The sequence below is a fragment of the Schistocerca serialis genome, chromosome 4 (genome assembly GCF_023864345.2).
Source record: "Schistocerca serialis cubense isolate TAMUIC-IGC-003099 chromosome 4, iqSchSeri2.2, whole genome shotgun sequence".
Lineage (NCBI taxonomy): Eukaryota > Metazoa > Arthropoda > Insecta > Orthoptera > Acrididae > Schistocerca > Schistocerca serialis.
Window position 1 is genome coordinate 90,289,957 of NC_064641.1, and position 16,220 is coordinate 90,306,176.

At 43.3% G+C, this 16,220-nt stretch overlaps 2 protein-coding genes and 1 pseudogene across 3 annotated transcripts in view; 2 read left to right on the plus strand and 1 right to left on the minus strand.

Annotated features, from left to right (window-relative positions):
* Nucleotides 1–16,220, plus strand: part of LOC126474091 (cuticle protein 65-like) — a 99,904-nt gene that overhangs the window by 45,382 nt on the left and 38,302 nt on the right. The gene's annotated exons all lie outside the window — the stretch shown is intronic.
* LOC126475786 (5S ribosomal RNA) lies at nucleotides 5,728–5,845 on the minus strand (annotated as a pseudogene).
* On the plus strand, nucleotides 8,630–13,656 carry LOC126474097 (cuticle protein 65-like). The gene is made up of 2 exons (XM_050101517.1): nucleotides 8,630–8,704; nucleotides 13,203–13,656. The coding sequence occupies exons 1-2, from the start codon at nucleotides 8,693–8,695 to the stop codon at nucleotides 13,578–13,580; spliced, it is 390 nt and encodes a 129-aa protein (XP_049957474.1). The 5' UTR covers nucleotides 8,630–8,692; the 3' UTR covers nucleotides 13,581–13,656.

Consider the following 16,220-nt stretch of genomic DNA (forward strand, 5'->3'; position numbering starts at 1 on the left):
GGAAATAGCACCACTACAGCTCGGGGCCCTATGCTCGCTACGGCACATATTCACTTAGAGTAGTGAATCCCCTGAGGACTTTAATAGCCGCACATAATTTCTAGTTTGTGACTTTGTGACAAATCTGGCGGAAGTGCGTACGTAAATTGATCTAACCATGAACATGGATGTATGTCATTCTTAGAATTCCGAACAGTCAAAAAGTGTTTATAGTCAAAGTTTTCGCCTCGTGGCGACAAAGACCTACCGCGTCTGTCCCAGTCACAATGACGATTATTGTTAAATTCACGCGCCTGGCGCTCTCTTGTTGCATCCCGTAAATGAAACAAATTATTTTCTTCAAACCTCTCTGGTATCTGTGATTCTAAATTTCTTTTGCCGTCTTTCCCTACAATTTCACCTTCGATTTGTTTGACTTGCTTTCGTAATGGCTCAACTTCCCTTTTAACGCGTTCATTAAATTTTCCCTGATTTTCAACATGCTTATTTATATTCTGGTACTCTTCGGTTTCTGAAAATGGTAATGGAGCTGTATCATCTGAATCTCTATCCCCATTTAAACTAAGACTTGTCAATTTATCTGAGATCTCCTCAACTCTCTCCGGTGAGTCACTTAATTGTTCTTTCTGTTTATTTACGTCTTCTGTAAATGTCGCGACTCGGGTTTCGGTGTTGTCACATATACACTCCTGGAAATTGAAATAAGAACACTGTGAACTCATTGTCCCAGGAAGGGGAAACTTTATTGACACATTCCTGGGGTCAGATACATCACATGATCACACTGACAGAACCACAGGCACATAGACACAGGCAACAGAGCATGCACAATGTCGGCACTAGTACAGTGTATATCCACCTTTCGCAGCAATGCAGGCTGCTATTCTCCCATGGAGACGATCGTAGAGATGCTGGATGTAGTCCTGTGGAACGTCTTGCCATGCCATTTCCACCTGGCGCCTCAGTTGGACCAGCGTTCGTGCTGGACGTGCAGACCGCGTGAGACGACGCTTCATCCAGTCCCAAACATGCTCAATGGGGGACAGATCCGGAGATCTTGCTGGCCAGGGTAGTTGACTTACACCTTCTAGAGCACGTTGGGTGGCACGGGATACATGCGGACGTGCATTGTCCTGTTGGAACAGCAAGTTCCCTGGCCGGTCTAGGAATGGTAGAACGATGGGTTCGATGACGGTTTGGATGTACCGTGCACTATTCAGTATCCCCTCGACGATCACCAGTGGTGTACGGCCAGTGTAGGAGATCGCTCCCCACACCACGATGCCGGGTGTTGGCCCTGTGTGCCTCGGTCGTATGCAGTCCTGATTGTGGCGCTCACCTGCACGGCGCCAAACACGCATACGACCATCATTGGCACCAAGGCAGAAGCGACTCTCATCGCTGAAGACGACACGTCTCCATTCGTCCCTCCATTCACGCCTGTCGCGACACCACTGGAGGCGGGCTGCACGATGTTGGGGCGTGAGCGGAAGACGGCCTAACGGTGTGCGGGACCGTAGCCCAGCTTCATGGAGACGGTTGCGAATGGTCCTCGCCGATACCCCAGGAGCAACAGTGTCCCTAATTTGCTGGGAAGTGGCGGTGCGGTCCCCTACGGCACTGCGTAGGATCCTACGGTCTTGGCGTGCATCCGTGCGTCGCTGCGGTCCGGTCCCAGGTCGACGGGCACGTGCACCTTCCGCCGACCACTGGCGACAACATCGATGTACTGTGGAGACCTCACGCCCCACGTGTTGAGCAATTCGGCGGTACGTCCACCCGGCCTCCCGCATGCCCACTATACGCCCTCGCTCAAAGTCCGTCAACTGCACATACGGTTGACGTCCACGCTGTCGCGGCATGCTACCAGTGTTAAAGACTGCGATGGAGCTCCGTATGCCACGGCAAACTGGCTGACACTGACGGCGGCGGTGCACAAATGCTGCGCAGCTAGCGCCATTCGACGGCCAACACCGCGGTTCCTGGTGTGTCCGCTGTGCCGTGCGTGTGATCATTGCTTGTACAGCCCTCTCGCAGTGTCCGGAGCAAGTATGGTGGGTCTGACACACCGGTGTCAATGTGTTCTTTTTTCCATTTCCAGGAGTGTAGTAGTTAACTGTTCACACTGTTGCGTTAAGTTATTTATTCTGTCATTTGGTACGGATTCCTCGATTCTTTCAATTATTTCTTCCTTATCGTGTGCACGTTGTAAATTTAATTCTGAAAATTTTTGTACTATCACGCGATCTCTTTCTTCCTGTTCTCTGTCCTGTTCCTCTTGTCTAATTTCTATTGAAATTAAACTATTATTGTGAGCATTCAGAATCGGTTGGACTTCTTCTCTACTTTCTTTCTTTGATTCATCTTTCACGTTTTTGAAACACGTCCTTATTTGTGAGCATAACCGTGTTGTCATTGCTTCCATCCTGGTTTCTAACCGTGAATCTAACAGTGTTTCCATTCGTGATCCCAAATTTAATATAGCACTCATCAACTGCTCCGTTTCTTCTGTCGTTAACCACGTAATCAGTGAATTTTCTGATTGAGAAAAATTTTGAACTGTTTCCGGACTATTTTCCCTACTTATTAAATTGTTTTCAACACCATTGTTCATGATACTGTTGTCCTGTGTTGGCGAGTTCGCCATGTCAACAATTTCGTCATTCTGACTATCCATCATTTTCCCCTTTTTCATCGATCACGTAATCATTTGCAAAACATACAAAACTCGTCACTGTGCGAAAATTACACACAATGCCTCCTTATCTCCAACAATACCATTCACACGAAATGTTTCCCTCAAACACGATTAACGAACCTTTGAAATAATTGCACTAAATTATCAAACCCGTCGACAAGACAACAAAAAAAAAATTTTGAAAATACCATTAGAAGAATGCCAATTACCAAATCTACACATGCAATATAGACTACAATTACTAAACTACAAATTACTACAACAATACTACGGTCTACTATTTTTACAATCAGAAGATTCCAAGGGACGATCCGAAGCAGCGGTCGCCACGTGCATGGGGGCTTAATTATTTAAAATGAGAATATTTTTGGTTTTTGGTATGTCCGATTACGCTATGTCTCGCAAACGGTTGGCCCTGACTAGTATTATTACGCTATCTGACTGCAAAGAACAACAACAAAGAATGAAATGAAAATTTTCGTTAACACAGTTAATTAATTAAGTCCCCAGCAACTATAAAACCTACTAAACCAAAGCTCAAGTGTAATTGTTCTGTGTGTGGGAGTGTGACTCAACGTACACATCTGGCACGGTTCTTCTCCAACAAGACAAGAATTTTTAAATACCAATTATACTGACGTGATAAAAGAAAATTAGAAATACTATAATTGCTCAAGGAAAGTAGAATTAGACTCTAATACAAGAACACACGCCAGATGTTTTGTTGACTGAACCTGTAATGACGCATTATTTAGGATACTGAAATAATGAAAAAAAAGAAACGGAGTTTATTACCTCATTTATATTGATGAAAATCACTCTAATCCTTACATTATATCTCACACCTACTCTCTACTATCACATCTCAACCAGAACTCTCCAATATCACATCTCGGCAAGCACTGCCTACTAGCACATCTCAACAAACACTCTCTGCTACAACATCTCAGCACAGACTACCCCGAGTCCTCGACAGGCACTGACTACTACGAGCTCTCGACAAGCACTGACTACTACGAGCTCTCGACAAGCACTGTGGAGGCGGCTTAATAATACTCTTTGGCGCAATCTCTGGCGCAGTTGCTCAGTGTAGCCACCTTTCAACAGACTGAATAACATCGGGACAGGCTGCAACCCTGTCTTACTTATTTCTCAACCTCCGCTTCCTTTTCATCTCCTTTGACTCTTTCAAGTGCAGACTGGTTTCTGTGCAAGTTTTAAATAACCTTTCGCTTCCCGTATTTTATTGCTGATACCATAAAAATTTCAAACAGTGTAGTACAGTCAACGACGTAAAAATTCTTCTCTAAATCTACAAATGCTGTAAACATAGGTTTGTCTTAATAATACTATTGTATTATTGTATATCATACAGGTTTTACCTCTTTAACTATCTTCTAAATTAAGTAGTAATATCAGTATTGCCTAGTGTGCTCCTTCATTTTTTCCGAAGGCCAGATGGCCTTCGTTGAGGCCGGATTCTACCAGTTTTTTCATTTCTCTGTAAATAAATTGTGTTATTATTTTGCAACCATGACTCATTGAACTGATGAATCGGTAGTATTCACAGCATTCGGCACATTCCTTCTTCGAAATAGGATTGATTATGTTCTTACTGAAAACTGTCTTGTACCTCTCGCAACTTATTTTAATCATATCGGTGTAACTATAAACGATCTATTGAACCCTGAGAAGTTTTTGCAGTTCACTACAAATAATACCGTAAACAGACATAAGACAAAGCCCACATGAAGGAAATACCAGTTTGTTGATCAGTCTCGCCATTTGTTTCCTGTCCTACAGAACCATTCGAGGTATCTACGACAACCATGTTCTCAGTTCTCTTTCAAAATTTCGAGAATTTCTTTTATTTTTGTTCTGTATCATTATGATTATCAAGTGAAGTCATGTGTGCATGTGTTACAGGGGCCATTATTATTAGTGATCAATCTTTAAGTTCGTTTGATGTTGTCCATCTTTCTCTGTCTTATATTTTTTATGCATTTAATGCTCACATCCTACATCCACTATAATCTCCTTCACACAATGCAGTCGTGGTCTGCCTCTGTAATATTCTCGTCGTACAATCCTTCGAGCTCCAGGACAATTAATCCTGGGTTACGTGGCGGATGTCCTAATAACGCCTCCCTTCTTCCGATAAATTTTTCCCACGTACTTTTGTCCTGATCTTTCCTGTGTAACACTTCTTCCTTTAGAATTTCCCCTGTCTAGATAATTTTTAATATTCTGCGATAGCGCCATATATAAAGTGCTTCCAGTGTTTTCCTCGGATTTCAGATGGTCCATATTTCACTTGAGTACCAGAAAACTGAGAATCTGTTCGGTGACAATCAAACGGCTTTAGGAAAGATAAAGGCACAAGAGAGGCAATTCTGACCTTCATAGGTTTTGTCGACATAGAAACAGTGTTCGACAGTAACAAATAGTGTAAAGTGCTCGAAATCCTCAGGAAAATAGGTGTAAGCTATGGGGAAAGACCGGTAATTCACATATGTACAAGAACCAAGAGGGAGCAGTAAGAATGGAGCACCAAGTGCGATGGCTTCCGACCAAAAGGGCTGCAAGACGAGAATATATTCTTTCACTACTGTTCAATCTATACATCGAAGAGGCAATGATGGAAACAAAACAAATGTGCGGTTTGAGGACAGCATCATATGAAAGTGAATCATGGAATGTCGGAAAAATATATAAGAAGAGAATTGAAACCTTTGATATGTCGTGGTATGGAAAGATGTTGCAATTAAGTGGAGTGATAAGTTGCGGAATGACGAGATTTTTTTTCAGAATCAATGGGAATAATAATGCCCTCCGTCTTCAGGCCACAAGAGGCCCATCGGGACCAGCCGACCGCCATGTCATCCTCAGCTGGGGAAGCAGATAGGAGGAGCGTGTGGTCAGCACACTGCTCTCCCGATCGTTATGATGGTTTCCTTTGACCGGAGCCGCTACTATTCGGTCGAGTAGCTCCTCAGTTGGCGTCACGAGGCTGAGTGCACCCCGAAAAATGGCAACAGCGAATGGCGGCCAGGACGGTCACCCATCCAAGTGCCGGCCACGCCCGACAGCGCTTAACTTCGGTGATCTGACGGGAACCGGTGTATCCACTGCGGCAAGGCCGTTGCAGTGAGGATGAAGTCATGTGTAAACCATTGACAAGAAGAAGGGAGAGGAAAAGAGGGCTTATTTGAAGATATCAGGGAATAACTTCCACAGTACTTTATGAAACTGTAGAATGTAGAATCTGTAGGGGAAGACAGAGACTGGAGTACATCCAACAAATAACTGAGGACCTTGACAGCAAGTGCACAGGAGGGGAATTCGTGGCGGGCGGCTTCAAGCCATTCAGAAGACTAATGACCCAATAAAAGAAAGGGGAGAAGACGTTATGCTCCAGACTTAAGCTTTTAGGAACTTCATCCTCAGTTCCACATCAGTAACTGATACCAGGAGAGTTGAGGTACTCACTTGTTTGGTAGACTTCTGACGACAAATCAATTAATCATCTAGACTCCAGGCCACAGATACCTGTTTCTAGACAGCAGGGCCCTGTGTTCGTAGATTTTCTTCCTTCAGGGACTTGGTGTTCGATTTGTCCTAACCATTTCATCACAAGTCACCGAAGTGGAATCAAATAGAAAGATTTGCATCACACGGCTGAAAAACTCTGGAGGTGCAATTTATTTTAATTTCGTCTAGTTCCTACAGCTACAGCAGAACTAAGTAACTGCCGAGCTATATCGCCGACTCCTTATGACTTGTCTGACCGCTGATCATTCAGTGCTTTGTAAGTGTTGGGCTACATTAATGGATCACCACAACTTCTCCTGCTCATATGTCACGCGTCAGGACCACTCTTGAGTACAGGCCCTCTTTTCATCTGCCCGACATTTCTCCAGCACATAATAGAGATTTCCAAAGTTTTAGATGAACATCTAAGTTTAATCTTCCTGTAAGCTGTGTCAGCTTTTACTACAATGACACGTTTTTTAAATATCTTTACTTTTTCTCTCGCCCTTTCTAACTTAGCCTATTTGCATAGATAGTTAATTTCATTTCTAAGCCGGTTATACGAGTGCTATTGGTAAGGTCGTTATATTTTCTTCTATAAGCTCGAGAATGTCCCGAGTTATCCATTATTTCTTCGTCTCTGCTGTCGCTATACCTACAATGTCCTGTTCTGTCTTAATGAGTTACTTCCTTACAGTTCATCCCTTCTACCGAACTACTCCCGATGTTGCTACTTAGGCCACTGGTTACTGTCACAGAGAATTGCCATTTCGTTGTACAATCCATTTCATTTACTGTTTTAAATTTCTGCTAGCGTTTTATCAATACTACATTACTATTCGAGTCAGTGCTAGTACCGGCGGCAGCTTTGCACTCCAAGAACCTCTAAACCTTTTTCTCTCGTTGGCAGCCATATTAATACGGTTCAAATGGCTCTGAGCACTATGGGACTTAACTTCTAAGGTCATCAGTCCCCTAGAACTTAGAAATAATTAAACCTAACTAACCTAAGGACATCACACACATCCATGCCCAAGGCAGGATTCTAACCTGCGACCGTAGCGGTCGCGCGGTTCCAGACTGAAGCCCCTAGACCCGCTCGGCCACCCCGGCCGGCAGCCATAATAATATTACTGCATGAAATAGCATCAGAAACCAATATGGTATTCATTATGAGAATGCGGCGAAATGTAAAATTAATGGGGTATTACGGCTCACGACCGATGCGAGTGCCTTTGCTCACAGCATGACATGGCTTGCAGCACCTCTCCCGATCTTGTGACCATATCGGTTGGACCATAGGCGAATGGAAAACCATGGTCTGAACAGATGAGTCCCGACTTCAATTGGCAAGAGTTGATGATAGTGTTGAAGTCTGACGCAGACACGACAAATCTATGGACCCTAGTTGTCAATAAGGCACTGTGCAGGCTGACGGTGGCTACATAATGGTATAGACTGTGATTACATTTAATGTGTTGGGTCCTCTGGTCCAGCTCAATCAATGATTGACGGGAAATTGTTATATTCGGCTACTTGGAGACCATTAGCAGCCGTTCATGGACTTCATATACCCAAACAACATTGGAATTTTCATGGATGACAGTGGACCACGTCGTAATATTCTGGACATTTCGAGGGAATGATGTGAAACGATGTGGACACCCAGATCTCCCGATACGAATCCCATGGTGCTGTTGTTCGCTGCAGAGTGCATCAGAAAATCAACTATGAGAAAACTAAAGCGAATGGAAAAAGTAAGTCATCCTTGTTTCCAACGATGGTGATTTCAACGATTACAGAAATCACAGAGGGACAGTCGAAAGGTGATCGAAATTTTATTGCTTAAACGTAGCACTCATATGTGCCTTTAAAATGTGCTTCTATCATCGGATGAAATGAAAAAGGAAGAAAACTGAGGAACTTTAGTGATTCTTAAGACTCTGTATGTAATTCAACTGTTCTCATTCCGACACGACAGTTTTTTTCCTTGTTGACAACCATCCGTTATGCGTCGCACTTGCATCACTCTAAACATGGTACCATACCCAAACAGCACACTTACTCTTACACACACACACACACACACATACACACACACACACACACACACACACACACACCTACACACAATCACACACATACACAGAGGCAGGGTGAGAATTAGACACGTAGAATGAAACTACAGCCTAAATAGGATGAATACAGTACTATCTAAAAGAACATTCTCTTAGAGCGGACGCGTTTCCCTCATTTCACAACAAGGTCAAATTCCATTACGCGAATACTGTCCCATTCTTCACTGCCCGCCGTCACTATCGGGGCGTGTCACTTGAAGGACGTCGCTGCTGGAAGGACACTGGTCCTGTCCTTTCACACGGTCGCTTCTGGTATATATGGCTGACGGGCGCGTCGTTCTGGCGCAGTTGACAGTTGGTACCGTCCAAAGTCCACATTGCAGCCATGAAACTCCTGGTGAGTGTCACTTAGCTCTATGTAATGGATATGTCATGTCTGTCACCCTCTTGTGTCTTAGTTAAATTAAAACGTTATTCATACTGTAGTAAACCTTCTGTAGTCTGTCTTACATTGTACTAAATCCGGCGGAGGTTCGAGTCCTCCCTTGGGCATGGGTGTGTGTGTTTGTCCTCAGGATAATTTAGTTTAAGTAGTGTGTAAGCTCAGGGACTGATGACCTTAACAGTTAAGCCCCATAAGATTTCACACACATTTGAACTAAAGCTGGTATTACAGTTTACTTAGGGATTACTTTATAATGTCTGGAACTAAATAATGGCATTTCTCTGCAGTGGCATTGCTAGTCGGGCACAAACTTTGGTTATAATAAATAGGTAGTATATAGGCGATAGTATAGTAGTGAATACGGGAAACACATGCTACATTCACGATATTCAACATGAAGTGAAGAGCAACATTGATTATTATTTAACTTTATATATCATACCAAGATGCTAAACATTATGAATCTTGAACATAATTAAATTATTATTTCAGATGTACATGTCTGAGAGAAAGAGTCATTGCTTTCCCAAATTTTAGTCGTTTAGTGGATATCTTTAACGCCATCATTGTTATTTTCTGTTTCTGTGCTGAATTGTACTAAACAGTTATTCAGATCCCACTTGATATCATACCACCGATTGTCGCCAGCAAACCATGATCCTCGCCGCAACACTGACGCTTGCATGTTTAAGCAATACAGACAACCGTTGCGTTAGTGCAGAATCATTGGAGAGATCAGAGTAACATGTTGATCATGAAAAGCCTGCAATACAGTGCATAGTTTCCGGTGCAACAGTCTGGAGGACTGATCGTGTCTTGTAACATCAGCCTACATGGAATATATTAGGGCCGATCGAAAAGTATCCATTTAGGACTTCGCTGCAGCGTATGCGCAACGTAGCACGACTCCAGTGCGGGTATATAAGCACCAACAATTTGGCAAGCGGTTAGTGTGGCTTTCACCTATACGAGCGCAAGTGGCAAATGTGGAAATGTGAGTTATGTTGACGTCATTACCAAATGTATCCAAAGAGGACCCCCACGCTGTAGCTAGTTTTTTCTTCGATGCCAAACGACAAATACCAGCAGACATCCATCGGAGAATGATGAATGTGTGTGGGACAGAGCGTCCGTCGGAGACGATCGCCGTGGAATGGTGCGCCGTGGTGATGAAGGTTCGACGCGAGAGCTGGTCGATCTGAGAGGCCAGCCTCATCCATTACAGACAAGTGGAACACACTCAGGCACCCGCCCTGCGGTTCCGATCTCTTCCAAAGCGATTACCACGCTTTAGGTCTCTTAAAAAAGGTCTTGAAGTGTCGACGATTTCTGTGAGACCAGAATGTGCAGCTGGCAGTTACGGTTTTTTTCAAAAAGCAAGACATAGTTTCTTACCAAACTTTTATCTTCAACCTCGTGTGTGGGTGAGATTGCGTAAATTCTCACCCTTAGCTTGGTGATTAGCATATCGATTCTGGACTGTACAGCCTTCGAATGGAAGCTTTTTGATCACACCTCATGGTATATACTATGACGACACTGTCGCCGTGAAATTCCCCCATTACATTCACCACTGTCGCATGGCGTAATGATGATGGTATCGATGTGGATAAAATAATCTGAAGAAACAATTTCCCCCATTCCCCTCCCCCGTCCTCCAGATCATAAGCAGTAACTACTCAGAACTATGTCGTGAGAAGCAAAAATGTGTAAGACGTTCTGCGAGGCAGTGCGCGAAATATTAGATCATTCCACCATCTTGGTGGGTTAGAAAATGGAGGAAGAGGAATGGATCATAAGGTTGATGAGAAATCATGAAGTATGGTGATACGAAGCTCGGAATTTCTGACCAAGGAAGTATGACATCATGAACAGAAGTTCTAAATATGGCTATTGGTGGAGCTGATTTGATAAGGAACAAGAAAATAGGAGCACAGGTGAACTACAATCAAACGGATTACCACAGGTGATAATAGACACAAAGCTACAACCAACTACATTAGTACATGCACACATTCCTACTAAATCTACAGATGGTGGAACTACTGAACGAATGTTTGATAGGATAAAATAAATTATTCAGAATGTTGGAAGTCATGGCAATTTAAATGTAAGAGAAGCTTGGGATTCGATTTTACAAAAAGAAGAAGGGTGAAATATGTAGGAGAGCATAGGCTGGGGGAAAGCAACGAAGAGGAAGCCGCCTGGTAGAATTCTGCACAAAAAAACGTTCTGTTTAACAATCATGAAAGAAGTTTTTTATGTCCATCCTTTTGACTGGAGGTCTTGGGGACCACAGCCGTTGACTGTTGTAAGAAAATGAAACTTCTACAACCGTCTTTACGATCTTATTTATTGTGTAGCTATCAGTTTCGGCGCTTCAGTGCGCCATCTGCAGGCCGTAGTTAATCCTGTAAGGGTAACACGATCCATATACACACCGCATCAGTGGCCAGCGTAACTGGTTACGCAGACCATCTGCAAACTTTGGTGTCAGCACTCCAACCATCAACTTCCAATTGACTGGTGAAATAGTTGATGGTTGGAGTGCTGTCACCAAAGTTTACAGATAGTCTGAGTAAGACAATTATCGTGGCTACTCATGCTGTGTATATGTGAATCGTGTTGACCCCTTCAGCATCAACTACGGCATGCAGATGGCTCATCGAAGAGCCAAAACTGGCAGCTAGACAATAAATAAGATCATAAGAACAGCTGCAGGCGTTTTATTTCTTACAATCATGAGAAAAGTTTTACCCATGCATGAGACCGGTAGAAACCTGGTGTTAATGTTATGTAATGTTACTTTTTAGAGTCTTGATTTTAAGCGGTGAATCGCTCCCAAGAGCTCTTGTTCCAAACGCAGTAAGCATAAGCACACATGAATGACACAGACAACAACATGTATGAGGGGCGGGGGGGGGGGGGGGGGTCGAAAAGATTTTAGCCTAACAAATAAAGATTGACAGTAATTCAGTAATTTCATAATACCAATTTATTTTAGAGTATAATACCTGTGTAAACTAATACACTTATCGGCACGCTCTGAGAACTTCTGCAAACCATTCAAATAAAAGGTCTTCGATCTCGAGTCCAACCAACCGTTCACAGCATCAATCACTGCATCATCATTGTCAAATCGTCGTCCTTTGAGGTCTTTTCTTAGGTTTAGGCAAAGATAAAAAGTCTGATCGAGCCAAATATGGAGAATGCGGCGGATGACGTCAATTCGAACCCGCAGTCACGCAGAATTTCCAGTGTTGCGAGGGCTTCGTGCGCTGGTGCATTGCCATGATGCAAAAGGTTTTTTTTTTCCTATCTCTTCTCTCAAACGGCGCTGTATCGTACAGTATTATGATGAATTGATAGTTACGCACTTTTGCAAGTAATCCACCGTAATTACCCCTTCTGCATCCGAGATGCCTTCATCTTACCGGCTATTTGCAACGGTAATTTTATGGGGTAAAGAATGAAGGATGTTTTCATTGTTGTGACTGTTGTTTTGTCTCAGGATCAAAGAAGCGAACCTATATTTCGTCCATTGTCACATGCCTTCCAAGAAAGCTGTCTTCCTCCTCTTCAAATTGGCGGACGATTTCTTCACAACACTGTAAAAATGGTTCAAATGGCTCTGAGCACTATGGGACTTATCTGAGGTCATAAGTCCCCTAGAACTTAGAACTACTTAAACCTAACTAACCTAAGGACATCACACACATCCATGCCCGAGGCCGGATTCGAACCTGTGACCGTAGCAGTCGCGCGGTTCCGGAATAAAGCGCCTAGAACCGCTCGGCCACCGCGGCCTGCCACAACAACGCGCACGCTCCTGTCTCGGATCTGCATTCAAGTCTTTCGGGACCCACAGAGATGAAACTTCGCGCATTTCCAAAATATCCACAACAATGTCATTAGCACGCCCATGGGAGATTCCAAATGTGGTTAGAATGTGCTGTAACGTTGTTCGACGATCCTGAAAAATGGTATCGTGAATTGCAGCCACTGTTTCATCAGTAGCTACGGTGACAGGCGCACTCGTTTTTCACGTTTGAAGTCGGACACACGGTTTTGCACTGTTGCGTAAGACGGAGCACTTTCCGTAAGTGTATTCCGCACGTCCTCCGCAATTCCCTTTGGCGTCATTCCATATAAATGAAGATATTCAATCACAGCACAGTTCCTGAGTCTCTCGATATTCGCAGTTTTCTTATACTAACGTATACAACGCATCTTAGCGGCAAAACTAACGAAGCTGGAGCCGCGAAATTTGACTTTCATACCCACAAATGGCCACCATAAAAGTAGGTGTTGCTGTTTGTGGGAGACATTACGGTAACCTTATCGAATCAGAAACTTTTTAGCGGCCCCTCGTATAATACGCTACAATCCGTTGCATTTTGTTTGTGCTAATCATGGGATTCAAAGACGCGTTTCACGCTGTGTTCTGCAGATCGTGTTGAGCACCGTCCTGGCCGCTGCTGTAGCCGCCCCCAAGCCCGGCTACCTGGGCGCAGCCCACGGCGTCGTCGCCGCCGCCCCGGCTGTGCTTGCCGTCCCAGCAGTGATCGCCGCCCACGCCGTGCACCCTGGCTACGCCGCCTACGGCCCCGCCCACATTGCCGTCCGCTCTGACGGCTACCTGCTGGACACCCCTGACGTCGCTGCCACGAGGGCCGCCCACCTGACCGCCGTCGCCCAGACGCAGGTCCGCGACGCCCACATCAATGGCGCCGCCGCCCACGCCGCCCTCGCCGCCCCCGCTCTGCTCGGAGCGCACGGACTGGCGTATGGACACGGTCTTGCGTACGGACATGGATATCATGGTTGACATTATGGATGGAGAACACTAGCTGTTATGTGATATAATTTCTATATTTATATACAAAATAGCGTGCAAATGACAAGTTGTCTTTCTTTCACCCCAACTTCTCATTTCCTAATAACCTTTGAAATTATAAATCGTGTCAAGAGCCTTGGATATTGTAGAGCTGGGAAGAAAAATAAATAATGTATTTGTTAAACAGCTGTAAGAGACGAAACAGGATGTTTCGATTTGCGAATCATTTGCAGGCTGAAATCTGATGCAACGAATGATTTTAATTGATATCTAAAGAGAGCAGAAAACAGCAAAGTCTATTTAAGTAATAGGCATCACATCGTATGATTTAGACAGGGTGGCATGCTCTTAGTGTTAGTAGATTTTTTGGATAACTACAAATGAACTAATAACATCTTTCAGAATAATATTTGGGACAAACTGCTGACTTCAAGAACGATCAGAATTCGGCATGAAACGAAGACCAAATATAGGAATTTAAATTCGAGGGTAACCTTGTGATACCTGTTGTCTATTTCGATCACAGCCACTACACGATTCACGATAAATAAAAGTGTTTTAATTTCAATTGTTGACTTCGTAAGAACAAGAAAGGACTTAAAGAGATAAGGGCGACCATGAATTTATTGTTTATTACCTATTTGTGAATTTATGAGACAATGATGTATATGGTATATTTTCATATTTTTTACATGTGTTGTGCCTTTATTTACTCCGTATTCGTCATCAGATGGATAATAAATTTGTTGTCCTGCATGTCTCATCTCACAAGTACTTCAAGTTACAATATCTGTAGACATAATTCTGTTTTCTCACGATCATTTAGTTATTTATTTGGTAGTAATACTATTGAACAACAGGTCACAGCTAAGTGGTACAAGTACCATATTGGTGCGCACACTGACCTTTGTTTGAATGTGACAGCACCAACCTCATTTTATGCTTAAGTACCAATGCATATTCGCAGTGTGTTTTGTCAAGCACCTTATTTGTTCTGGGGCACACTCAGTGAATGATCAAATATTGTGATTTTCCCTCTGCTCGAAAGAGCGGTCTGCTAGTGGGATGAGTCGCTGCCGTGGAAGACTTTTTCATGGAATCGGTACTCTTGGCGACTAAGAGTAAGCAATTGAGACCACATGGTAATATTCAGACTTTACTGTTCGAAGTTTTGATAGAAATTTCTTTTGAGCAATTTCTTTGGAATCAAGGAAACAGCACTTTAATTTTGACTTTTACATTCTAGGGATTCAGCTTTCTTGGGCTTCCGCGTTGCATACTGTCACGATGTCAGAGGTTCACACCGAGAACAGTGTGTCTGATCCACATTCAGTTTATTCTGAAATATCGGTACTTATTTGATCAACTCAGTACAAATTTCTGTGCATTACTCCAATGTCACGACTTCTCAGTGCGTCGCTATGCATGCATTACATCAGCTATTTCATTGTTGCAAATCATAGGTAGAAATCATATCAGATTTTGCTTTTTACAACTGCTCCTCAAAGGGGTGTCTAGAACAATAGCTACGTGATGTGCGTGTTTATGCCTCATATTACAACTTTCATGCGTTGCGACTTATACAATTGTACAACTGTTACGTCTTCAACGTCATCCTTGCCGTCACGGAATTACCCCTGTCACTGCCTACTATTCACACATAAACTATCACACACACTTTTCACTATTTTGTCGGCTTCTTTGGAAGGCTTTCCTACTGCCATGGAAAGGTAGCTTAGTTTTCAAAGTGCCGTCGTCGTCATGGTTCTACGGAGACCTATTACAAGGTCGAATCGGACAATACTGGGTGAGAAATTTATAAATGACATCTCTGCCAGCATACGTTGAGGAAACTGTGAAACCCTTAAATCTGGAAGGCTGAGCGGGTATTGAAACTCTACTTCTCTTCTATTACACTCTGTTGTCTTCAGCACATAGCATTACGACTTCGTAGTTGCTGACAAGTGCCAGAATATTACATATAAGGTCTTCGACTTGATAGAGAGATGCAAGTACTTTCAAATTATAGTTGGTCAAAGGTGGAACTTCCATTCACGTAAGAAAATTACACAAAATTGTCGTACTTCCTACAGAAGCAGACATCAGCTTTTCTTTTATCGTTACATCTAGCTGAAGCAAAGTAAATCATTCTGAGGTCTTAAAACGTTATGTGACGTATTTACAATGCAGACAAACTGACGCCACTTCTGTAAGAACGACGTGGTTTCCGAATTATAATATCATAAGTAACTGCTTGTCATGGTTGAGTTACTCCGGTGCCACGCACAGTCTTTTAATATGAAGACAAAGACCCACGAGTCATGAGTCATATACTACCGTCATCCGCTTAATTGGTCGCGCACCGAAACCGCTATAGTATCGCCGTCCAACATCCTTCACGATCGCCATCAAATAATGATGATTTCTGCATCACTGACTATAAGGCAAAATCAAAAATAAATTCCCAGCCCAGCCTGAAAATTCGCAATTACTTTTAAGACTGAAACAATCTGGCCAAGCATCTATAGCCCATATTTTCTGAGAGATGTCGTACGCAGTCGATCATTTGAGCTTCAATGGTGATCGGCTATACCAAAGAAAACATAAAGTCAGTTTACCTAAAGCTACGCA